Below are 27603 nucleotides of genomic sequence, written 5' to 3'. Positions count from 1 at the left end.
AGTCGTAAACACTTCCAAAATGTTTATATTCATCAGACAAATTTGTTGTTAACCTTGTGATCAACGCTGTTTCGTCAATATTCCGTCCTAGGTGGTTTAACATGAATGCTAGAATTTGTACTTGAGCAATATTGAATGTCCTACCTAAATTTCTATCATCTTTAAAACTGTAAAACTCTCAAAGTAACTGAGCCTTCTGTTGGTCTCCATTCTTCTGATATTTCCTCGTAACTGTATCACACATTTCCTTGGAAATTAACCACGTTCGGATTTCCGGGAGGGGACCCCAAAGGAGGAGGTAACCACGAGAAAAACACTGAATGACCAATAAACAGGTAATGTTCCATATTCCTACGAGTTGGAGCGTGGAATGTCAGGTGTTGAAATGTAATAGGAAAATTAGAAAATCTGTAAATGGATATGTAAGGGATTAATCTATATATAGTGGGGGGTCAGTGAAACGGAATGGGAAGAGGACAAGGATATTTGTTCAGACGAATATGAGATAATATCAACAGCAGCATAAAATTGAGTGACAGGATGGGGATTCGTTATAAAGAGGAAGGTAATTCGGAGAGCGAGTTACTTTGAACATGTCAGTGATAGGATTCTTCTCGTCATCGTCAGCAAACCACCGTGAAGAGTAAGTCAGGCATTGGTGCCGACGCCGTAGGCAGAAACGAAAAGGCAGAAAAAGCATTTGAGGATATTGAATGGGTAATTCAGTATGTAAAAGAGGTTGAACATGTGATGCTTGAGTTCTGAAAAAAATTTCAGCTATAACAGCAAATACAATTTTCAAAAATCATAAGAGGAAGAGGTATACTTGAAAAAGGCATGAAGAGACAGGGATATTCCAAGTGGAATCACATCATGCTCGGACAAAGATTCCAAAATCAGAAATTCGATTCTAAGGCATATCCAGCACCAGATGAAAACTCAGACCATAATTTAGTATTGATGAATAGTAGGCCGAAGTTAAAAAGAATCGTCATGAAGAATCAGTACGATAAGAAGTGAGGTAGTGAAGTAATGAAGAATGATGACGTGCGTTTAAAGTTCTCTGAGGCTGTAGACACCGCGATAACGGAAACCTCAGTACGCAGTTCAGTTGAAAAGGGAATGATCATCTCTAAAAAATGCACAGTAGTTGGACAGACAAATAAATATAGGTAGGTACAAGAAAGGTAGCCGTGAAGAAACCTAGGGTAACAGAAGAAATACTTCAAATGATCGACGAAAGAAGAAAGTACAAATATGTTCAGGGAAAGACAGAAATAGAGCAGTAGGAAGTGGTGGTAATCCAAGGGAAATGGTTAAAGATAAAATGAGAAGAAATACAAAAAGGAAATAGTCGTCGGAAGGACTTACTAAGCATACAGAAAAGTCAAAACAACTTCAGATGAAACGAAAAGCAAAGGTGTAAACAACGATGCACGAGGAAACCCATGTTAAACACAGAGGAGAGAGCGAATATATGGAAAAAGTGGGCAACATTGAAGGCCTCTACGAGGGGAGGAAGTATCGGATAACGTGATAGAATAGGAAATCGAATACGTAATGGATCCAGTATTAAAATCAGAAGTGAAATGATTGTATGGCGTTTTTGGCCGGGAGACTCTGTCTAGAGCTGTTCGGCCGCCTAGCGTAAGTCTTGTTTATTTGATGCAGTTAACAGAGCTGCGGAAGACATGCGATAAAGCGAAGGCATAGATAGTATTCCTTCGGAATTTCTAAACTCTTTGAGAAAATGGAGTCCAAACGACTATTCAGGCTGTCGTTTAGAAGCTGTGAGACTGGCGACTTACCATCAGACTTCGCAACTATATCATCGACACAATTCCGAAAATATCTAGAACAGATAACACCGAGAATTATCGCACAGTTATTTTAACAACTCATGTAACCAATGTGCTGGCAAGAATAATATGTAGAAGAATGGAAAGGAAAATTGAGAATTTGGGTTTAGGAAAGGTAAAGACATCAGAGACAGTTTGTAGCGTTGTGCTTCATAATGGAAGCAAGACTTCAAAAAAATCAAGGATTTGTCCAATCAGAGAAAGTGTTCAATAATGTAAAATGGTGCAAGATATTCAAAAATCTAGGAAAAATGGATGTAAGCTATAGGGAAGTTAGAGTAATATACGAGGCTAATCTGGAAAGTAAAGTTCAAGAATTTTTTGAAGTACAAAAAATGAATTTACCGCAATAAAATTTATGTACATTGTAGTATAGGTTTTGCATTATTTTTCCACATAATCTTCATTGAGCAAGCAGTGAAGGAAACAAAAGAAAAATTCGGAGTAGGTATTAAAATCCATGGAGAAGAAATAAAAACTTTGAGGTTTGCCGATGACATAGTAATTCTGTCAGAGACAGCAAAGGGACTTGGAAGAGCAGTTGAACGGAATGAATAGTGTCTTGAAAGGAGGATATAAGATGAACATCATCAAAAGCAAAACGAGGATAATGGAATGTAGTCGAATTAAATCGGGTGATGCTGCGGGAATTAGTTTAGGAAATGAGACAAGGTAGTAAAGGAGTTTTGCTATTTGGGGAGCAAAATAACTGATGATGGTCGGAGTAGAGAGGACATAAAATGTAGACTGGCAATGGCAAGGAAACCGTTTCTGAAGAAGAGAAATTTGTTAACATCGAGTATAGATATAAGTGTCAGGAAGTCGTTTCTGTAAGTATTTGTATGGAGTGTAGCCATGTATGGAAGTGAAACATGGACGATAAATAGTTTCGACAAGAAGAAGAAGCTTTTGAAATGTGGTGCTACAGAAGAATGCTGAAGATTGGGGTAGATCACGTAACTAATGATGAGGTACTGAATAGAATTGGGGAGAAGAGGAGTTTGTGGCACAACTTGACTAGAAGAAGGGATCGGCTGGTGTGACATGTTCTGAGACATCGAGGGATCACCAATTTAGTATTGGAGGGCAGCGTGGAGGGTAAAAATCGTAGAGGGAGACCAAGAGATGAATAAACTAAGCAGATTCAGAAGGATGTAGGTTGCGGTAGTTACTGGGAGATGAAGCTTGCACAGGATAGAGTAGCATGGAGAGCGGCATCAAACCAGTCTCAGGACTGAGGACCACAACAACAATATAATCTTCATTTACCTCAACACATTTTATTATCCGTGGGACGAGTTTTTTTATTTGTGTGTCATAGACTTCTCCCGCCCCCTTTTTCGGGCTATTCTTCACTCCCATTTTCACTTCGTCGTCGTAAGAGAAGTGTTTTCAACGAATATGTTCCTTCAATTTAGTGAAGAGATGATAGTCACTGGGTGCAAGATTGTGGCTGTGGGAAGAGTGGCTTAAGACATCCCAACCAAACGAAATCAACAACTCAGGTCTTGCCTGAAGGGTGTGCGAACTCCCGTTGTCAGCATCCCGCGATGTTTGTTTTGTATGGCTCTACGAAGTTTCTTCGTGGTCTCACAATATTTTGCAGTATTTATTGCTTCGCCTCTTTCCAGAAAATCAACGAGCAGAGCCCCTTTTCTGTCCCAAAACACTGACACCGTGATTTCCCTCGCTGTTTGCTGAGTTTTGAACTTTTTGGTTGCAGGAGAATGAATATGGCGCCACTGCATTGATTGTCGTTTGCTCTCTGGAGTACGACGATAAGCCCAAGTTTCATCTCCTGTCACTATAGAGATGAGAAAGCCTCGTCTGCCTTCAGTCTCGAAAAGGTCAAGGAATGAGCGGTAGTGGCTCTGTTCATTCTGTGCGCTTCGTCATGCACCTTCTGCAACCATCGCGCACACAACTTGCAATAATTTAGTCATTCAGTTACGATTGCATGAACGGTTCGTGACATGTTTGGACAAACTGCATGCAGGTCATCAATTGTCGAACGGCTATCAGAGAGATGATGTGCCCAATTTTCTGCACCACATCATCAATCACAACACCTGTCTTCATCATGAATTTCCGTCCTTCCAGAACTGAAAATTCCGTACCCATTTCGTCACATGCTGCCTTGATATTACGTCCTCTCCATAAACTGAAACCATTTCGCGATGAATCGCAGCGGCGTCCATGACCTTAGCCTTTACGTAGCGAATTACAGCGCGGGCGCGCACTTCGCACTAGGCGGGAGTCGGGATGAGAACGCTCATTTCTGACAGTCACCACAACACTAATCGACGAGTTACTAATTGTTGGGAATGCTTGTTTCTTCTGCTGGCTTCACGCTACAAGGCAGTGGTTTCACACTCCCCCATGGACATTCCGGGCTAAAGCCACATGCCTTGTAACCTTAGTTTCCAGATAACCCTCGTACAACATGTCTAAGAACTTAGAAGAGACAACAAGAGCCAAAGACCACGAACAGTGCTCAGATTAAAAATGGTGTAAGACCGGGATACATTCTTTCTCCTTTTGTGTTCAACCGTTACATCGGAGAAGCAGTCACGGAACTAAAATACAGGTTGCGCAGTGAGGTTAAAATTCAGAATGAAATACACTCCTGGAAATTGAAATAAGAACACCGTGAATTCATTGTCCCAGGAAGGGGAAACTTTATTGACGTATTCCTGGGGTCAGATACATCACATGATCACACTGACAGAACCACAGGCACATAGACACAGGCAACAGAGCATGCACAATGTCGGCACTAGTACAGTGTATATCCACCTTTCGCAGCAATGCAGGCTGCTATTCTCCCATGGAGACGATCGTAGAGATGCTGCATGTAGTCCTGTGGAACGGCTTGCCACGCCATTTCCACCTGGCGCCTCAGTTGGACCAGCGTTCGTGCTGGACGTGCAGACTGCGTGAGACGACGCTTCATCCAGTCCCAAACATGCTCAATGGGGGACAGATCCGGAGATCTTGCTGGCCAGGGTAGTTGACTTACACCTTCTAGAGCACGTTGGGTGGCACGGGATACATGCGGACGTGCATTGTCCTGTTGGAACAGCAAGTTCCCTTGCCGGTCTAGGAATGGTAGAACGATGGGTTCGATGACGGTTTGGATGTACCGTGCACTATTCAGTGTCCCCTCGACGATCACCAGTGGTGTACGGCCAGTGTAGGAGATCGCACCCCACACCATGATGCCGGGTGTTGGCCCTGTGTGCCTCGGTCGTATGCAGTCCTGATTGTGGCGCTCACCTGCACGGCGCCAAACACGCATACGACCATCATTGGCACCAAGGCAGAAGCGACTCTCATCGCTGAAGACGACACGTCTCCATTCGTCCCTCCATTCACGCCTGTCGCGACAGCACTGGAGGCGGGCTGCACGATGTTGGGGCGTGAGCGGAAGACGGCCTAACGGTGTGCGGGACCGTAGCCCAGCTTCATGGAGACGGTTGCGAATGGTCCTCGCCGATACCCCAGGAGCAACAGTGTCCCTAATTTGCTGGGAAGTGGCGGTGCGGTCCCCTACGGCACTGCGTAGGATCCTACGGTCTTGGCGTGCATCCGTGCGTCGCTGCGGTCCGGTCCCAGGTCGACGGGCACGTGCACCTTTCGCCGACCACTGGCGACAACATCGATGTACTGTGAAGACCTCACGCCCCACGTGTTGAGCAATTCGGCGGTACGTCCACCCGGCCTCCCGCATGCCCACTATACGCCCTCGCTCAAAGTCCGTCAACTGCACATACGGTTCACGTCCATGCTGTCGCGGCATGCTACCAGTGTTAAAGACTGCGATGGAGCTCCGTATGCCACGGCAAACTGGCTGACACTGACGGTGGCGGTGCACAAATGCTGCGCAGCTAGCGCCATTCGACGGCCAACACCGCGGTTCCTGGTGTGTTCGTTGTGCCGTGCGTGTGATCATTGCTTGTACAGCCCTCTCGCAGTGTCCGGAGCAAGTATGGTGGGTCTGACACACCGGTGTCAATGTGTTCTTTTTTCCATTTCCAGGAGTGTAATTTCAACGATAAGGTTTGCTGATACAAATAAAATGGAATACCTCCAGTGACAGAGTTTTCCTTTCTCTGTCGAAATACGTCATATATAAACTATCACATTCTGCAGACGAAGATTGTGTCTAGAAACCACTAATGGATGCAAAGAACACAGCAAAAACAGAAACACTGTTTCAAAGTACAAGGACATATACCAAAACAAAACCATTATTGCTGGGTTAGCCTTACAGCTTTGTGGAGAACTTTGGTTGAGTGAATGACAGATATTAATGTTAGACCAAATATTTAAAGTGGTGCACGAATCCTTTTAACTGAAACTTAAGCTTTGTAGTGATTTATGTAATCAAGTGACACGTCGAAAAATTTAAATGTAATATTTATGTGGGCAACAGTGGCAAAATTACACACAAATAACAATTTAGGTTGGTATTCAAAGACAGAGGATGAAAGAAATGACGAAAGGACAACATAGATGAGATTATGCCAGCACTGTTTGCTAGGCTTACATCTGTTGTATTTTGTAACTAAGTAAATGTTAAAGTAATACAATGATAAGGAATTAAAGATCTGTAGATAGACACACTCTTAATAATATAAACAGATCTATGTAATATCAGGCTGACGTGGGGTACAAACTTGGTTTTTGTGGATGGATCTATGAAATTCTATGGGTAAGTCAATTGTTCATTTGGAAAATATCAAAGAATTGTGCAAATAACTAAATTAATTCATGGTAAACATGAAAGGGAGGAGGGAGGAAATGCCATTCTCTCTCTCTCTCTCTCTCTCTCTCTCTCTCTCTCTCTCTCTCTCTCTCCCTCTCCCCCCCCTCCCCCCCTCCCCCCCCCCCCCCCCCCCACACACACACACACACACACTGCATTGCATCCATTCTCTTCTTTATATCTACACCGAATTATTTTAGTTATTTGCATGATTTTTTTGATGTTTTCTAAGTGATCGGTTGAGTTGCCACTACACAGGACTCACTAAAAAAAAACAAAAAAAACGTAGTTTGTACCCCATGTACCATAGTATTAATAGATCTGTTTATATTATTAAGAGTACATCTGCCAGCATATCCTCAATTCCTTATTAATGAATTACATCAAAATTTACTTTGTTATTACATGTAACAGATTTAAGCCTAACAAACCCACTTCTGACGTAATGAAAACTTTGTTCTCCTTCTGACACTCCTTTCATCCTCTATCTCAGAGTCGCAGTCTAAATTGTTGTAAACGTAGGTTTCCACAGCCGTTGTCACTGTCAATAAAATTCTTCTGGCTTTGGGACCGCATTGTCAGCTATAAAATTCTGGTGTTTCGGTGGCTATTGCAAGACACCCTGAGGAAGGCGTCTTGTAATAGGTACTGAAACGTTGGAATTGGAATTTTATAGTTGACAATGTGGTCCCGAACATAGAAGAATTATATTGACAGTCTAAATTGTTATTTAAGTGTAATTTTGCCACTGTTGGCCACTGTACTGTAAGACTTACTCCGGAAAAATGGTTTTGTTTTGCTATATGTCTTTGTACTTTCAAATTGTTTGTTTTTGCTCATGTTCTTTGCACGTATTAGCTTTTATTACGTCATGTTTTTTTGCATAGCCGTAGTGTGTGTGATGTTCTACGATGGAGAAAGGAGCTTTTCTACAATGGAGAAAGGAGACTGTGACCACTGTAGGTATTCTCTTTTAGTTCCTTTATTTGAGTATATATGTTCAATTTTAGTCAAAGAGCCACCTCCTAAAATAGTTTTTCGTTTCTCTACTAAGACGTAACACTCCTTAAGGGTTGTAGTGCACCCATAATTCCAGAAAATGATGGGAGTTTAAACCTTTGAAACATGTCATGGAAATATACTAAACAGTAACTGGTAACAGTAAACTACTTCTATCATTCGATATTAATAACAGTCACCGTAAAGCTCAACATAAAATGTCCGCATTTAAAGTCAAATATTAGCCTTAATTTGAGGATGAAATTTCTGAGAATGTATATCTGGAGCCCAGCATTGTATAGAAGTTAATCGGGGATGTGGGAAACCAGTAAAGAAGAGAATCTGTGCATTTGAAATGTAGTGCTATAGAAGGACATTACAAATTCAGTGAACTGATAAAATATGGTGAGTTTGAGCCTTGCAGAATTGGCGAGAAAAGAAATATATTAAAACATGTCACAGTGAAGAGGGACAGGATGAGAGATCAATAAGCTCCATATACTAGAGGGAGTCGTAGAGGGTAAAAATTGCAGAAAACAGAGATTGGAATAAATTCAGCAAGTAATTGAGGACGTTGTGCATGTGCTATTCTTACGTGGGTGGCACATGAGGAAGTCGTGGCAGGCCACATGAAACCACTCGATGGGCTAACACCCCCCACCCCTCCAAAAAAAAGAATTGAACCATTTAAGATGAGCTAGGAGAACTTATTGGTGAGCAGCTATACCAACTCTACCTACAAGTATCTAGCATAAACAATTAAAGTATATAGTATTGATAATAATGTGAGTACTGTGAAATATTTAACCTCCACACTGAGAAACTAAATGAATGATTGTAACTAATATTTGGTGTGACTAATTGTTATGGAAACTGCACTGTCTAGCCACATTAATGTGACAGGAGTGGATTAGCATTGAAAATTAGGCCATTAGAGACAGAGCACAATCTGGGGTAAGGAAGGATGGGGAAGGAAAGTGGCCATACCCTTTCAAAGGAATCATCCGGCATTTGCCGTAAGTGATGTAGCAAAATCATGGAAACCTAAATCAGAATGGGTAAACGCGGGTTTGAACTGCCATCCTCCTAAAAGCGAGCTCGGTGTGTTAGTCACCGTGCTGCCCCACTCAGTTACATTAATGTAACCACCACCTATGTTCGACATCAACATGCAATAACCATTCACAGACAGTAGGTGACAGCAATAGCAGTGGAAAGTGTATAAAATGTGTCGAAGGATGAGGAAAACTGTGCAGTCCTTGTTGTAATGCAGAAACAGAGCGGTTTTTCTAATGTCCAAAAGAGCATGGTAATTGGCCTTCAGGTCAGGAGGGGAAGCATTTTAGAAACAACTAAGGTTGTAAACCATTTACTTGCTGGCATGGTTAAAGTGTACCATGCATGGCGAAATGGCGCTATCCAAAACTTGCTCTGTGGGCAAACACCTTCCAACAGTTGCCAGAGTGATCTAGGCTGGAGGAGGGAGCATTATAGGCTGGAGAATGTTTTTGTGGCATTCTCTGGATGATAGTGTCATCTTGGAAGGCGCAGTGGATCAACACAAGTATGCAACTATCCTTGGCGACCATATCCTCCCTTACATGCAGTTTTTTTTCCCCTTGGCATGATGCAATCAACCAGCGAGACAATGCAATGTGTTGCACAGCTCACAGTGTACATGTGTGGTTTGAAGAGCACCGGAATGGGTTTACTGTACTCCCCTGTCCACCAAACTCCCAGGATTTGAACCAGTAGAGAATCCATGGGACCACATCAATCAGGCTGTTTGCACCTTGCTTTCTCAACCAAGAAATCTATTTCAGCTGGCCACAGCATTGGAGTTGGCATGCCTCCACATCTTTGTTGGTACCTTCCAGAATCTCATTCATATTCTTCCTGCACATCTCACAGTGGTCCACACTGCAGGTGGTGTGTGTTGAGCTTTTGGCAGCTGCCACATTAATATGACTAGACAGTGCAGTGATTCTTAGAGTCATTGCTCAGTATCATACCATCATCACACAATACAAAATTTAAAATTTCTATGGTGATGCTATTTGCACTCGATCCTGCCTCTACATGTGCGAGACAGACTACAAATGATAAAGCAGTAGCCTGACCTTGACAAATGTTTCAGGGCAGATGTGATGTGTTGATACTAATTTCTGCAGAACAATTCCTTCACAAATCCAGGCTTTTGGGCCAAGGGTGGAAGATTTTCTGAAATGGCTAAGTTTGCATACTGGCATGTTTAAACTATACCATGCATGGCATGATGTTTTGTGCTCCTTTGGACAGATGGCCATTGGCCTATATGGTGTGAAGTGTCTTAAATTAAACACCCTGCAAAAACATTATGGTCAGGTGAATGTTTTTGTGGTATTCCCTGGGGTATATTGTCATTCTGGGAAGCACAGTAGTTGAACACGAGTATGCCTCTATCCTTGGGGACCATATCCATCCCCACATGCAATTTGCTTTTCCTCAGCGCATTGGCATCCACCAGCAGAACAATACAATGTGTCACACTACTTGCAGTGTACGCACATAGCTCAGAGAGCACCAGGATGGGTTTACCATACATCCATGGCCACCAAACGCCCCAGATTCTCTCAGTTGAGAGTCCGTGGGACCACCTCGATCGAGCTGTTCACACCATGGATTCTTAACAGAGACAGCAATCACAGCTGGCCACAAAATTGGAGTCGGCATGGCTCTGAATCCTTGTCGGTGTCTTCCAGAACCTCATTGACTCTCTTCCCGCATGTCTCGCAGCAGTCCGTACTGCAAAGGGTGGTTATTCTGGCTTTTGACAGGTGGTGACATTAATGTGTATATCAATCTGCTGAACAATAAAATGAGAGGAGCAAGCTGTTTTAGCTGCTTGTGATGCGAGTGTTCTAACAAAATTTGATGACAATTCAACCTTATTTTCAGTCAACGAAGCCCTTCATTCAGCATTGTTCCACGTAAACTCTTTTTGTTTGTTTTTCGTTGCTATGCAACTGAGTGAAATGACAGAGTATGCCAGAAATTTCTTTCCTGAAACTAAATCTACTGCCATAATTTCAATGATGCTATTGCTAATTAAGTCACCATTGCCTATTGCCTTCATCAGTCTTTCATATGTTGTGTAGTCATTTACATTTCTTTTGCATCACACATTTTCAAGTAGTTCCTGGTTTCTAAAGACATCACCATCATGGAAATCTGTGCAAAGCCTTTTTTTTTTTTCAGAGAGGTATAAGTGAAATTTAAGGAAAGTGTACAGGTTATTAGCAACAATCTGCATTGTAGCGTATACGGTGGTTAATGATAGTCATTCTTGGTTTGATGGTTATAAAGAACTGGGTGGTGCAAAAGTAATTCAACTGTCAGAATGCCATCTCCATGACAGCAAGGCTATGTGTATAGCTCTTACTGTGACAAGTATGTTATCAGTAGATCAGTAGCACAATGAAGCAGAACCAGTTCATAGTCAGTGATGTACCCCTATGACCATTTCCTTAAGCTATTTATCTGCAGCTGATAAACTAATGTAAATAATGAATTCATGTCAGTAGCTACATTTCTCTCAGATGTTAATCTACATAGACAGGGAAATATTTTATTATCGCTGGGTTATTAGTGGTAGCACATAGTACACTTTTTACTAAAGTGTACACATGGCTCAAGACGAATGTGCATTTTTGTAACCACAGAAGCATTTCATTAGCTTGTGAGAACCTTTGCTGCAGAATATTTGGTATACAACCTGTAATAACAATCCACATAACAGTGCAGATGTGCTCTGTTCTTGTCTCAGCTTCAGTATAATAGTAGCAAAGAAAAATCTTTACTGCTTTCACTTTTTGTTGCAACAAGATACGTTACTTGCATTTTGAATGATAAATCTTAAGCAAGCTATGCTTTTTACCATAAAAAGAAATATGTTCTGCAACTGCCACTAATTCCATCGGTATATGCATAAAAAGTGAATATATTAATACATAGACCTCAAAAATTGTTTTGCCATGGAGCTAATGGTGTAATAAATGTGAAGCATTGCAGTATTTACAAATCAGTCTCAAATTTACATCATTTTGGTGAACCAATGGCTCTATATAATACTTGGTTGAATACTGACAATTGCCAGTGACGAATGCCAGCTTAAGTGAGCTTTAAGTAACTTGCAATAAACAAACAAATAAGAAATGGCATAATGGAGTACATTTAAGGCACCTAGTGCAGAAAGGTACATGATATTAATGACATAGAAGACAAAACTGAGAATAACCTCACTCTTTTTCCACAGATGATGCAATTATTTATTTCCTTAAAAAAAAACCTGAACAAATATTCACTTGGATCATAAATAGATTTGAAAGTGGTGCAAACATAAGCAGCTCACTTCAGATGTTCGGAAATGTAACATTGCGAAGTTTATAAACAACAACAACAACAACAACAGTAGTAATAATAATAATAATAATAATAATAATAATAATAATGTTTTGTATCCTATGACTACCACGATTGCCACAGTTGGCAACACCCATTTGTAACAATTTGTGGAGATATGAAATGGAATGACCAATACACAGTTACCAGTATAGGAAAAGCAGTGGCAGTCTACTCTTCATTGGAAGGGTACTGGAAAAATGCAGAGATTACTTACAAAATGCCTGTTTGACCCATACTATTTAGAAAGGGCAGCACATACGGTTGCTTGACCCACATGTGAACATCACAGAGATACTGAAAGACCTTAACTGGCAGACATTTGAAGGTAGAAGCCAACTATTGCCAGAAAGTATACTTTAAAAGCTTAGAGAACAATGATTAAATGAGCAGTCTGGGAATATGCTCCCAAGACCATTGCTTAAAAACACAAGATTAGACTAATTACTGTGTGCACATCAGCATTTAAGTAACCATTCCTCCTGTGCTACACAGACATGTGCATTTAGAATGAGTGGTAGACCTAATGAGTGGTGCAATGAGAAGGGCTGTTCCTACTCTAGCTTACATCTTCATTGTATCCCCATTATCTAATGAAACAACAGCATGTGCATCTGTCTCCAATATATTTCGTATGTATGGTGGCATTCAAGTAGAATAAGCTCCATCACTTATCAACAAACCAATAAAAGAGCTATTCTCCAATTTGAATGAAACAGCTCCTTTACTGTTCCTGGTCATTAATTGTCTATTTCCATAGTTTGATTTAGAGGTTTGAATATGGCATGTATGTTTAGTGTTAAGACTTTGGAGTAATCTGTAGCACTGTCTCAAGTTGTCACAGGCTGTTTTCCATGTCTTTTTAGATCACATACACTATCATACTTTATAATCCTCATTCCCTTACTGTTTCTAAAGTATGATGGTGTATATGATTTAACATAACTGGGAAAGGAAGGAGCCTGTGTCAATGACAACAACACAAATCACTTCTAAATTTTGACACAACAAATACATGCCATATTAATCCAAATAAGTCCACCGGATGTTGGAGGTTTTAAAACTCCAACACATATTATGGAAATGAAGGACAAAATAAATAAGTAAAACAAAGGAAAATCCAGGATGGAATAATGATGTATTGCTACTCACCATATAGCAGAGAGGTTGAGTCGTAGACAGGCACAACAAAAGGACTACTAAACATGTAAGCTTTTGGCCACAGGGTCTTCTTCGGAAATAGATAACATACACAAAAATAAAAAATTCACACAAATGCAGCTCACACACCAATGACTACTGACTCTGTCTGCTAAGCCCAGACTGCAAACAACTGTGCGTGGTGACAGAAACAGTCTTGATTACGGGGGTAAGAAGGTGGCTGGGGAAGGGAGGGGGAGGGAGAGCAGGGTATGGTTGGAGGATGGAAAACTGCTGTTGTGGCAGCATACAGCGGTGAGATGGAGAGAGGTTAGGGCAGCCAGGTGTAGTTGGTAGTTTAGATGGAGGGCAGGTGGGGGGAGGGAGTCAGTAAAGGAGAGAAGTAAACAGACTATGGGTGCACTTGTGGAACAGAAGGCAATGGAGGGGGAACAGGGGACAAGATAAGTGTGTGAAGGAAATGGCTAACAAAGGTTGAGGCCAGGAGGATTATGGGAACATACAATATATTGCAGTGAGAGTTCCTACCTGCGCAATTCAGAAAAGCTGGTGTTGGTAGGAAGGATCCAGATGGCACTGGATGCAAAGTAGTCATTAAAATGAAGAATGTTGTGTTGGGCAGCATGCTCAGAAACTGGGTGGTCCAGGTGTTCCTTGGTCACAGTTTGTTGGTGGCCATTCCTGCAGACAGACAGGTTGTTGGTAGTCATGCCCATGTAGAACAAAGCACAGTGGTTGCAGCTTATCTTGTAGATCACATGACTGGTTTCACAGGCAACCCTGCCTTTGATGGGGAGGTGATGCTTGTGAGCAAACTGGAGTAGGTGGTAATGGGAGGAGGAATGGGACAGATCTTGCATTTAGGTCTGTTACAGAGATATGAGGCATGAGACCAGGTATTGAGAACAGGGGCTCTGAAGGGATGGACAATTAGATTGTGTAGGTTTGGTAGGTGGTGGAGTATCATTGTGGGAGGGATGAGAGGCTATTGGGTATGATATTCCTCTTTTCAGGGTGTGATGAGAAGTAGTTGAAACCATATCGGAAAATGTGATTCAGTTGCTCCAGTCCTGGGTGGCACTGAATCATGAGAGGAATCCTCCTTATGGCTATACAGTGGGACTATGAGAGGTGGGAGGTGACTGGGGAGATAAGGCACAGGAAATATGTTCTTTACAAGGTTAGGAGGGTCTGTGAATGAATGTCTCAGTGAGACATTTGGTATATTTAAAGAGGGAATGCTTGACACTGCAGATGCTATGGCATGGGTGGCTAGGCTATGTGGAAGGGACTCATTGATATGGAATGGATGGCAGCTGTTGAAGAGGAGGTATTGTTGGTGGTTGATACATTTGATATGGATGGAGGTACTGATGTAGCAATCTTTGAGGTGGAGGTCAACATCGAGGAAGGTGGCTTGTTGGGCTGAGGAGGACCAGGTGTAGTGAATGGGGAAGAATGTGAGGAGGTTCTGGAGGATTGTGGATAGGTGCCCTCACCCTATCCAGACCACAAAGATGTCATCAGTGAATCAGGTGACAGGTTTGGGATTCTGGGTGGTTGCGAAGGATTCCTCTAGATGGCCCATGAATAGGATGGTGCCATGCAGGTGCCCATTGCCTTACCCCGAGTTTGTTAGGATTTGATGCCTTCAAAGGAGAAGTAATTTGAGTGAGGATGTAGTTAGTCGTAGTGACCAGGAAGGAGGTTGTAGGTTTGGAATCCATCAGGCATTGGGGAAGATAATGTTAAATACGGGCTAGGCCATGAGCATTAGGAATGTTAGTGTAAAGGGAGGTGGCATCAGTAGTGATGAGCAGGGCAGCATGTGGTAAAGGAACAGAAACTGTGAAGAGTCGGTGGAGGAAATGATTGGTATCTTTTATATAGGAGGATAGGTTGCTACATAGATAGGTCGAAGATTCTCTCAGTGGGGGTGTAGTAACTGGCCACAATGGGGTGTTTTGGGTGGTTGGATTTATGGACATTAGGAGGCATGTAGAAGGTAGGAATGTGTGGAGTAGTAGGGGTGAGGAGAAAGAGAAAGAGACTCTGGGGAGAGGTTCTGGGATGGACCTAAGGATTTTAGGAGAGACTGGAGATCCTGCAGGACTTCTGGAATGGGGTCTCTGCCACAGTGACAGGGAAAGTATTGTACCATTATTATGTCATTAACTGAGCCAAGTAGCAGGAAATATTTCACTGCTGTCATTTCTGAATTCACGTCATGTCTAAATTACATTGACATAAGTATTTATATTCACTGTTGCCACATTTCTGTGCACATAATACAAATTTAATTTAATTTTAAGGGGGTTTAAAATGAAGCTTTAATTCTGTATATAGCAGAGTATGAGAAAATCCATAGCAGAATATGTACAATGAATGAAGTTAACTAAAAATAGAAATGGCTGGAAGACTAACACTGTCCATAAGAATAATTAATACACATTTTATGCGAGTGACAACTGAGAATGTCAGCAGGGAGTATTTCAGTACCTTAGTAGTACATGGAAAACAGGAAAAGGTAATGTTTGGTATGTAAATACTATTCATAACATTATACAGAACTATCCTTTCTCAAAGTGATTTTGAGAGTATTGACCCCTTTCTTTCAGAAAACCTCTTGGCGTTAGAACTTTGCTAACTGACCATGTTCCATTTAAATTTTCAAGCCTTAGCATGGCTCATGGAAAAAATATCTAAAGCCATATTGTGTTAAAGACACTGAAAAATTACTTGTACAAAAGATACAAGGAAAATATAATGCAGACTAAACATACAGAAATGTATTACTTATTCAGTTTCCCCAATATAGCATATAATGCCACTGATTTGTGGTCAGTATTTGTGTACATTTATTGGCTGAGTAGAAAATGACACAGAAAAGATTTAGTTTGAACAAAGGCATTAGACCTAAAATAAGATTGACAGTTTTTTTTAATCAGTGCTTCCATGTTGAATCTTCCTCAACTCTGATATTCTTTCAGTCTTAATTGTGTGGATGAGCAGTATGGAGGAGCAGTGCTTATCAGGTCTGAGGGTCATAATCATTTTGTTTTTATTATTTATGTATGCTCAGTAGAATATGTTATCTTGGTTTCAGCAACAGCTTTGTGGTCCAGCACAACCATTCCACCCCTCGTTCAACGCATGCGTGTGCTCAGACTGTTGGCAGCTAACAGTACGTAGCCCATTAGAGGCTCCAATACTCCTGCATGAAGCTCATGTTTGAGGATGTTGTGGGGACTGTACATATGTTATTTGTTCTCAGCTAACTTTTTGTGCCTTATCTGCCAGGGGAATCTTCCATCAGGGTCTTCTCAGTTATGAAAACTATTTCCTCATCCTTATTCGGATTATATTAACTTCTCATTCATGGAAGGAGATTTATGGAGACAGTGTTGAAAATGAAGAATATCTCACACTTGTAGCATTCTTGCTTTCAGACCACAATTAAAAGTGACCTCTCAGCTGTTAATTAAGAGTGACTGACAGTTAAATGAAGTGTCTTGTGTCTGCATAATGAACAAGATTCCAAGCATGACTAATAACTACTTCTGAGATAATGACTCTATGGTATGTAAATTATCTTCAATGCTGAATGGAATAATGGAACCATCCTGCACATTGAGGGAACTGTTGTTGAAACAGTGTAAAAAGAAGCAATTACAGAAAACATATTTATCACATTTAAGCTGGTAATGTGCACAAAGGTTTCATGTTTACATGTGGAAACTTCATCGTGCAAGGACAACTTAGACATCTTTGAACAAGTATTGCAAAGTTTTGGCCTTTTGAATATGTACCTTCCTATCTTCTTATACAGTGCTGCATGTCAAACAATTCTTGTGGAATTACCACATTTTGCTTTCTTATGGACAGTCTCAAGAGTGCTAAACATTAGGCACAACCCTCCTGGGACTCAAGAATGATAACAATAAATAGCTTCTTTTGCTTGTATGGAGAGGAAGAAACCACATCTGACAACATTTGTGCTGAGAGTGATGTTCAAAAATATCTTGTTCCAGTACCTTCTAAAAATGTTAGTGTTCTGATGGACACATACTGTAACAAGATATCTTACCCACCCATCTTGAACCACTACTAATAGATTCTTTCAAGAATCTTAACATGATGTATTAAAGGCAACCAATCTTTAGTTACTGTTCTATTACCCTTAAGCATGAATGTGCAGTTGACGCCATTACTCCACTACTCTCCGTGCTGTCTTTGCTCTCAATAGAGGTAGAGCTTTATACTTTTTTTGCCACTTCTGTTGTGGGTTAAATTGCTATAACCATATTAAATTATTTATTAAGTTGAATATGAATGTTCACTCATTAGACTTAAAGCTATCAAGAAGGGATTTCATATTGACCCTGTATTTCTAGATTTCCAGAAGGCTTTTGACACAATTCCTCACAAATGACTTGTAATCAAATTGTGTTCTTATAGAATATTGTCTCAGTTATGTGACTGGATTTGTGATTTCCTGTCAGAGAGGTCGCAATTTGTAATTTTTGATGGAAGTCATTGAGAAAACAGAAGGGATTACTGGCATCCCCCAGGGTAGTGTTATGGATCGCCTACTGTTTCTTATCTTTATAAAAGATTTAGGAGACAAACTAAGCAGCTGTTTCTGGTTATTTGCAGATGATGCTGATGTTTATCATGCAGTAAAGTCATTAGAAGATCAAAACAAATTGCAAAACGATTTAGTTTGAATAGTGCAAAAATTGACACTTGATCTTGAATAATGAAAAGTGTGAGGTCATCCACATGAGTGCTAAAAGAAATCCATTAAACTTTGGTTACACAATAAATCAATCAAACCTAAAGGCTGTAAATTCAACTAAATACCTAGGAATGATGGTTACAAACAACTTAAGTTCGAAATAACACATACAAATTGTTGGGAAGGCGAATCAAAGACTGTGTTTTATTGGCAGTACACATAGGCAGCTCTACTGAAGAGACTGCCTATACTGTGCTTGTCATTCCTCGCTTGGCGTAGTGCTGTACAGTGTGGGATCCATACCAGATAAGATTAATGGAGAATACCAAAAAAGTTCAGAGAAGGGCAGCACAGTTTGTATTATCAGGAAACAGGGGAGAGTGTGTTATGGACATGATACAGGATTTTGGGTGTACATCATTAAAATAAAGGAGTTTCCCCGTTGTGGCAGGATCTTCTCACCAAATTTCAATCACCAACTTTCTCCTCAGAATGAAACTATTTTGTTGACTCCAAACTACATAGGGAGAAATGATCATCATAATAAAATAAGGGCAATCCGAGCTCACATGGAAAGATTTAGGTGTTTGTTTTTCAGCCCACTGATGGAGAGTGTAATAATAGAGAATTAGTGTGAAGGTGGTTCTATGATCCCTCTGCCAGAGACTTAAGTGTGATTTGCAGAGTAGCCATGTAGATGTATAAGCAGATGCGAAATTTATTAGTGAAGTGATTAGAATCCATATTATCCCAAAGCATTTTACTCATACCAAATGTGCACAGAAGAGAACAAACAGGCCTAGTGTGATTGGTTGGTCAGTTAATATGTAATCAAAGACAGTTTACATAAGTGGATGTTGGAACAACTTCATTATCTCCAGAAGAACTGCTTAAAATTGTTTAAGAGCTTTTTACTGGGGAACTTCAAAGTAAATTCGCCACAAATACACTTTATAGGGAGGAAAAATACATGTTAACTGTAACACACAAAAATATCCATAATAATTCAGATTTATCATTCCCCTTACATGGTTGTAGTGGGTGTGTCAGCTGGGTGTGCTGTATTTTAACAAAGGAGAACTCTTTTGTGTCTTGTAGAGACTTGTCAGTATCCTCTCAGCTAATGTGGTCAGAATAATTTGAAATACTCTGTTTCACTGATTGTGCACAGTTCTTAGTGTGTCTTGACTTGGCCCTTTCATCATAAAAAAGATAAAACCACATAAACCAGTCTTATTCAGTGCATCAAACTCAACGATTGTGTTATTAGTAACACTACTTACCTCAAAGATTCAGTAATAGGCAGTACATGTAGTATAGGCCCTACTGAAGAATCGGATGTTATATGTTCTTTGTTATGTCTCTGACTTGTGTTCTCAACATTTGAGACATACCCCTACCACAGTGCATCTTGCAACATGTGTATTGGTTTTTGCAGGTATCTCCATTGCTCAGAAATAAGTGAATTGATTATAGTGAAACATTTATCCATAATAGGAAACAATGAAACTTAGAAAATCTTCCACATAATGCACAATGCAATAAAATGTGGAAACATCTGAGGGATTTAGTATCTGAGGGACTCAGGATTTGGTTCATGAAAATGGTTTCCTCTGTTGTGTATAAATAAAGATTAATGTGAAGTATAGCTGAAAACACCAAATTGCTTATGTTGAACTGTTTTGAGCTTGTCACCACAATGAAAGTAAAAGTGGTAGTGAGCTATCAGCCATTCCATGACATTCCAAAAATATTATAAAGCATGTGGAGTGTCATCTTACCAAATTCATTCATATTTATCACGCTGATGCCAACCTTTAAAAAGATCCAAAAAACCATTGAAGAAGGAAGTGAAACAGGTTTTATGTTTTTTATGTTTCCCAACCAGTCCCATCACCCAAAAATTTGTAAAGAAGCAGCATTTAGAAGCTTAACAAATAGTCAGTACTGTTCCAGTGAGTGTAGCAGATAGGGTAAATGACCTAAATATTATTAGACTGATAGCAATAAATAATGGGTACAATGTGAAGATGGTAAAACATCTTACCAATAGGACCAAGAAGAAGCAGAAATAGCAAGGGAAAGAAGATCGCCACTATACCATATTTTGCAAAAATTTCACAGGAGCTCAAACATTTCTCAGCCATATAATGTCCAGGTGGCATTCACAGCAAAATACTTAATAAGAAATAGTTCAGAGCATGAAGTTGGCAACAGGAGAAGTAAATTTGTACAGGTTGTTGTTTACAAAATACAATGTGAATCATGTGAAGTGAAAAATATATAGGACAATCATGTTGGAAATTTTGGACAAGATGTAGGGAGCATGCAGATGGTTTTAGAATGGGCCACTTCAGCAGACCAGTGGTAGCTGAATATATGAGACTAGTCATCCCATGGAAAGTACAGAATAGGAGTTACAGGTGGTATATGTAGATAAGAAATGAAAGAAACTTGACCTGCTTAAACTTGAAATAGGAATTCACTGGTTTAAATTTGATATGAATTTCTTAATATACAAACTGGTGAAAATTACTAAGCCTTCTTCAGTGGTTTTTTGGATATTTTTTAGATTGGTGTTAGTACAATAAATGTCCAAGATTTTGCATAGATGAGTTAGACAGCCAGATTATGGGAGCTTGGAGCTTGACTCCTGGAATGTGTTGCTGGGGCTATAGTCCTAATGTTAGTGGTCGTATGCTAGAGTCTTTATAACAAATATTTCTTGGATTCTTCTCAGGAGGAGAACTTTCAGGGATGTGGAATGTGTTAAGGTATATTAACAAAAAGAAGGAGTTAATGCTCCTATGCTTTATTTGTGCTTACACAGACTAAATTTATTGTAATAAAATTTGCTGCAAAGCCATATTGTACAAAAGAAAGCAGGGCAACAGTTTTGTAGCTACAGTGAATAGTTGCTACTTACCTATATTATTACAAACAAAACAAAAATTCAGCAGGAAATCAGCTAAGAAGCAAAGCAAGTGTGATCCATGAATTAGAAAATACTGACCACCCTCTTGTTCCCTGTCATTAGCAATTGTCATCATGATGAAAACTAATTGTACACTATCTATGGGAATAGTTGGACTGCTCTTTTCATCTCAACAAAATTGAATGTTTTTTGTTGTCATCATGAAATGTACTGAAACTGTGTCAGTGAACTGTTTTGTCAGTAAAGGTGGTGTATTTACTTTGCTAAACACACATTTTTCCAATAAGGTAACATTTAAAAATTTGTGGTCCTCTTTTGATAGCTTATATCTGCATCTTTGTTTCTTCCACTTTTTTCTAATCAAGTTTCTAAAGCATTTTCTTGTATTTCCAGATGTTATATTTTTATAGTGGATTTTTTGCCTTTTTATTGAGTTTTATTGAAAAACATTGTTATGAAAAGTTTTACACATTTAAATAAATTTGGAAATATATTTGGTTGATTGTATCAGCTGCATAAGCAACTAGTTAACTGTTCCAAAGCTTATATTTACTTAATACTTTTCATCTGCTTTAGTAATCTACGAGTAAATGATATGTTGATGTGTAAATGTCTTTTAGCAAGTAAAGGTGTTACAATTTACCTTTTCATCTCAGTGTCTGGAAACTGCTGCCATATGGAAAGGAAGAGAGTCTGATTGGAAAGAATCTCTTGTCAGTGATAGAAAAATATTAATTATGGAAGAAATGCAGCACTTGAAACAAATACCAATCCTGTTAACTTAAAGAAAATGTCACTGTCGTACTTCCCTAGAGACCATATAGTTTTGAGGACAAAATTAGGAATGAGGTTTATAATATGGAAAGTGTTTTAAATGTATCAAAGGAAAAATCTGTTGAGAAAACAAGTTATGAGACAGAATTGCAGGTATAAAAGTGATAAACTATCCTTGCTTATGGATCTATTAGTCCCTCCCATGGGGAGGAGAGAGGAAGGTTGAAAAGGAATGGTAGGTCACTCGGAATGCAGAATGATAGGAAGTCACCTGTAGTGGGAATTTGGGTCACTCTTACCCTGGAGTCCATGTGACCCACTCTTCTTTGACAACTTTTACCAACCTATGTCTCCCTCCTCTTCGAGAAAGGAAGCAATAGTTCCAAAAGCTGTGTTAGTGTCATAACTTTTTACTTTTATGTGTGTCTGTTAGCTGTCTTAAGCGTTGTGCCCCTGAAGGTAGGTACTAAAATACTGTAAATTGTTGCTGTCACATTATGTCCATCACTTTCAGCTTTGAGAACATGATGGCTCTATACACGATGATGATTAAACAGAAATAAAGTAGTACAACTGAAATATGTTTCTGTTTCTGACTTACATTTTCATTCCTCTAAAAATCAGGCTGATTCACCCAGCATTGAAAATAAAAGTGGGTCCTGATTTCACACAATAAAACAGGAAAATGTCACTCACAGCAAGGTTTGAGGTGTATGGAGTTCCATTGTTCTTTTGGCCAATCATGATTTTGGGTGTAGGCACACACAGCTCAGGACATTCTTACTAGTTGTCTTGAGTAATAATTTTCAAAACAAGTCAACTATTCCAATAACAGTTGTAAATGTGGAGAAAGGAGTTGACTTCAGTGCTTCGATAGACTTCTATATTTTATTTTAGTTTTTACATTTATTGACTCTGAGTGCTAGACTGCGAAAGTTAGCTTTCACATTGTAAACCTGGAAGCAGAGCCAGTTCAAGGCCCAAATGATATAATCTGCTGCTTGGGGTGCCAAGCTGAGAGATTTCCATACAGGACGTATCACTATTGGTACTGGTTACTTGGACTGCCAAGCTAGAAGGGCACCAAAGTATAATATCTGCATATGGTGCATATAAAAATTAGTAATAGAAACCGATGTGTCAAAGTGTGTGTGTGTGGGGGGGGGGGGGAGGGGAGAATGGGGGGAGGGATAGGAGGTGCCAAATGGTAAGTGGCTTATGTGGAAAAATGTCTTAGAACTGGCCCTTCCTGAAAGCAGTTATGATGAAATTGAGACAGGTATTATGTTTCACAACAAACAGCTGATCTTTGCAACAATATTTCTATGCCTCCACTCAACAAGATGCCTCCATTCAACATGTGAAATGATGGTTACAGCACAAAACTGTGCAAAAAGATCTCATTGCTAGGGAAATAATAAACGTTTTTGTGTGTGGGGCTAGTGTTATCTGGTGCTCTCACCTTTCAATGCGAATAGAATTCACACACTCAAGAAATGTTGTAATTATCTGCCTATGATGCTTTAGTGCCATAAACAAATTAGTAGTGCCAGTAATAATTGTGTGCTATTACATTCACAGCTGATACTTAAACAGCTGTTGGTGGTTGGTGTATAATAAAAGTTAACTGTTACATTTTTTATTCAGTTCTGTACTCTTATTATACTCTCTGTGACTCTAGTCCTAATATAACTACTTAAATTTGAGTAGAACCTTTCTCTGTTCTCTCTGCCTTCACCTTTTGGTTTTCACTTGAATGAAAATTGAGCAGGAAGCCTGCTAAAACTATAGGCTACAGTTGGGGTTTGGTTGCGTACTCTTTTGTGTCGTGTTGTGTATCTAATGTTCTATCTACTGCCACTTTCACTCTATTTCTACAATCTAACAAAAGAGTCGGTGGTTTTTTCATACCAGCAATAACACCCAATCTCACTTTAGTTCATTGTCAAGCAACAATGAGTAGTTCTCATTAACCCCAGAGACAATAACTGAAGAAAGCATTTGTTTTTCTTTTTGAATTAGGAAAAACCGTGGTTTTTTTTTTTTTTTTTACGGCTGTGCGCTTTTCTCCTCTCTCTATTAGTTTTGTAATTGTAAATAATTATTGCAGATAAAATTTTAAAAGTGAAATGGCATGAGAGAGGAATAGTTGTGGATCAGCAATCAGTGTATTACCATCTGTGAAGTAATTAGTTTCATATGAACAGTATAAAAAGAGATCATCTGCACTAAAGTGTCTGTAAAGCTGATATTGTTGGTTATTATTATTATTATTATTATTATTATTATTATTAGCAATTTAAAATTGGACTGAGTATGCACCCCAGTACTTTGCATTAAAAATTAAGTACCTCTCATCTCATCACTTTTATGACACAAAATGCAGCTTACCTAATATCCTGGATGTGGCCTTCCAAAAAAGAAAAACATTTCAAAACTCCTTAGTCACTGCTGTCTCTTCCCGTGGAAAATGCTGCCCAGCACTTCAACTACACAATGTTCTGCTACTGTTAAGAAAAAAACTTAAGGACTTCTTTTTGGTATCCTGATAACTATTCCCTCACAAATCAGCATGTATGACCTTTTTTCTCTGTCAAACAATGAAGTATAATATCAGTTCTTCTCCTGGATACACTTCTTTCTCTTTTCACTTCTCGGACACACATTTTTCCATCTCTTCATTACTTGTGTAGTACTTTATTCAACTTTCTCTCCCTCTCTAATGTTTGTTGCTGGCTTGGAACACAGTCTAAATGTGCATGCCTAACTGATATTCATTGTTCTAATTTCTGCTATTCTAATTTTCTTCTGTAGCTATAATTTTAAATTAAATTATATGTGCTGAAATGAAATGATACAGTCATAATGTTGCCAGGATAAATAAATTAATAACGTATTCAGATTGCAACAAGAATTATTTGATTTTGATCATTAAATTATCTGACTTATTCTAAGCTCTCATTTTGTCAGTTGATAAGCACTTCTCAAATGTGAAAAAGAAGGAAAAACGTCCCTACCATGTGGCCTAGCTAACATCTGGTTGTAAAATATGTACACTTTCTCAGAACATTGAACAATATTTGTGATGAAGGAAAAGTGCATAACCACATATATGTTCTAGTACATAGATAAATCTAAAACTGCTTTTGTTAGTATGCTATAATGCTGATGAAGTAGTAATGAGACTTTGCCTACATCATTTGCAGCAGACTGTCCATGCTTGCTATATAGTAAAAATGATAAAACAAAGGCTATTATGTTAATTGATGAAGTGCTGGAGTACTAATGTTGGCATTCAGGAAAACTGAAAAAAAAAAAATGATTAAAGGCTGACTTTTAATAATAAACACTCTTCTTTCTTTGCTAAAGACACAGTGTTTTGCATTATATTAGAAAATCTCAAATTTTGAGGATATTTTCTTTTTGTATCTCATTCTATGGCATCTACAGATAACACTTTGAGTGAATGACTGAATCTGTATAATTTTCACAGCTATGCAGCTCCAGAGGTCACCAGTGGGGAGTATTTTGCCACAGCATGGTGCCAGTTGGATTCAGCCGCTCACTTCTCAGTCTCTGCAAGCTTGCCAGCAAAAGCTCAGATTACAGTCACTGCAGATGGAAAGGGAACGTTTGAAACTGAGGCAGCAGGAGATTTTCAGACAGGTATTATCATGTCATATTTCACAATTTTAACACTAGACAGCATGTGCCCATTAACACTACTTGAGCGCAAGTGCAGGCTACATAAGTAGCTCAACGAGAAATTATGTTATTTACAGATTAGGACATAATTTAAAGAGAATACCTTGTATAAATATGAAATATCTTTATTTTATCACCTTTACACATACAATTACTGAAATTTAACTTTTTAACTATTGTAAACAAAGAAGTAACAAACTCTTCAAAAATCAATGTTCAAGCACCGGTTTTGATGATGTTCACATAATTTTAACTTTAAAGAGAATACTTATTAGTGTCCCGATTTCTGATTTTTTTCACAATCATCTATATTCAATTGGCGTACATTCAGGTCACAAGACAGCCTGATGATCGCTACAAATGCGTCTCGTACATCTGCTGCGATTACGAGCTCAACTACAAAGAAAACAACAGACAACTCCTCTGTGAGTAAGTGTAACAGTGTACATTGATTGTTCTGGAAGTCCAAGAAGTAGTCTGCATTTCAGTTTGATAGCTCTGAGTATGTTTTGCTGCGATACTCAACACACAATAGAAGGTCTTGCAAGCTCGAATCCTACTTCTTGTAGGCAGTGACGGCAGATGACTTTCGTTTCAGAGTTGCTCATCTTATATGTCACAAGACCATTTATGCCTACCATATTGACAAAATTGTAAAACAGTGTGAGAAACCATTGATGGCTGTTTCAAGCAACCTCGTATTGTCTACACATTTTGACAAAAATATCGACACCACACACTGTTTGGTTATAAAATGTGATGATTTCTGGTTTTCTAGCATTACTACTAGCCCCATTGGCGTTGTCATCATTGTGAAATGTAGAAAACAGCAAATCTTGCCTTTGCATATCACTGACTAGTGTGCAATCAGGTTGAAACCTGAAAATGGATTAGTTGATTTCTCGGTTTTATGTTATTTCGAACAATTCAGGTATCTGGTTTATTCTTTCTTAGTGCTCCTACAATCACAATCTTTTGAATCAACAGTTCTTTGCATGTAGGACACTAGTGAACCAGATATATTGCATCCCAGGCCGTATAATGCACTCAGAATATGATGGGTGGTATAAGGCACTTCATTTGATTCTCTAAATGGTCCTTCTGGTGGCATGCCTTTGTAAATCTCAAAATTATAGGCATATGGATAATTGGTGTCCACCACCATAATCTTTATACAGGACATTGCCGGTTTGTTTGGCACATACATCATGCAACCACAGCATTCCTTGAAAGGGCCTAACTGCTCATCAGTCGTAAGATTTTCACTTGGAGTGCAATATTTCTGTTTGTAATTTGGCATATTACAGCCAGTTGGTTGTTTGCTTGCTGAGCCTGCCTGTCTCTTAAATAATGAAAATGGAGAGCTTGCAGTAGGACTTGGAATCTACTCTCTGACATAGTTGTATATACTAATTCAGTGCCAGTACCTTTCGAATTATCCCAAAAGTCCTTTAGATTTCTTCGCCATTCAGAGGAAGTTCAAATTATGAATAAATTCCTGTAAGTACCTTTGATTTCTGTCAGGTCAGTATGAGATGCATCTGTGTCTCTTTGATAGTTGCTGTTTATGGTGTCAATGTAAATGTTTGTCGAATAAATGAGAATGTTCCATACATCACCATCGAAAAATAGCAGAAATTGTACAAGAGTTGTTGTAGCATCTTTATGCCAAACCTATTGGGCATGGTGGATGAGTCAAAATGTGAGATCTGTTCTAGAAGTGGGTGGTGGGAACATGCTCCATTTCATGCCATCACACGACTGAAAGGTAGACAAAGCCAATAGAGGCATATCTTCATCAGCATAGTCTTCCTCACCTTCCTGTTGTGTATTAGACTAGAGAGGAGACACAGGTGGAAAATTTTGTCCCGCAAGCCCTTTTTCCTCCTCACTTTCACTCAAAATGTCACGCTCCTCATCATCTTCCAGTCTGAATCTGTCCATACATCTTATTTTTATAACTCACCATCTAAAAATACAATATAAAGAATAAGAAATGGCTCGAACTGCAAAAATGTGTACTCACAACAATACTATAAAATGTGCAATGCATTTCTGGTGTTTATTACAGTAATGGTATCATATTTATCTCAGTTTCACAACTTGTGCAGTCAGAAATTCAACTTCCATGAATAATCACGTGGGCTAAGAAGTAACCCACAGACTTCAATGATGAATTATTTACATGTCCTTGCTCCATATTTCCTCATTTCTCACAGATTTC

General features: G+C 39.3%; 1 protein-coding gene across 2 annotated transcripts in view; it reads left to right on the top strand.

Annotated features, from left to right (window-relative positions):
- Positions 1-27603, top strand: part of LOC126411755 (transcriptional coactivator YAP1) — a 364629-nt gene that overhangs the window by 310066 nt on the left and 26960 nt on the right. The window contains exons 4-5 of one of the 2 annotated variants that reach the window (XM_050081388.1): positions 16334-16411; positions 25168-25340. In XM_050081388.1, the coding sequence (XP_049937345.1) occupies positions 16334-16411; positions 25168-25340 (251 nt within the window). The remainder of the gene's footprint in view (positions 1-16333; positions 16412-25167; positions 25341-27603) is intronic. The other variant, XM_050081389.1, reaches the window with a different exon arrangement.

This window comes from Schistocerca serialis, chromosome 1, assembly GCF_023864345.2.
Source record: "Schistocerca serialis cubense isolate TAMUIC-IGC-003099 chromosome 1, iqSchSeri2.2, whole genome shotgun sequence".
Taxonomy (NCBI): Eukaryota; Metazoa; Arthropoda; class Insecta; order Orthoptera; family Acrididae; genus Schistocerca; species Schistocerca serialis.
This window is presented reverse-complemented; position numbering and strand designations above follow the sequence as displayed.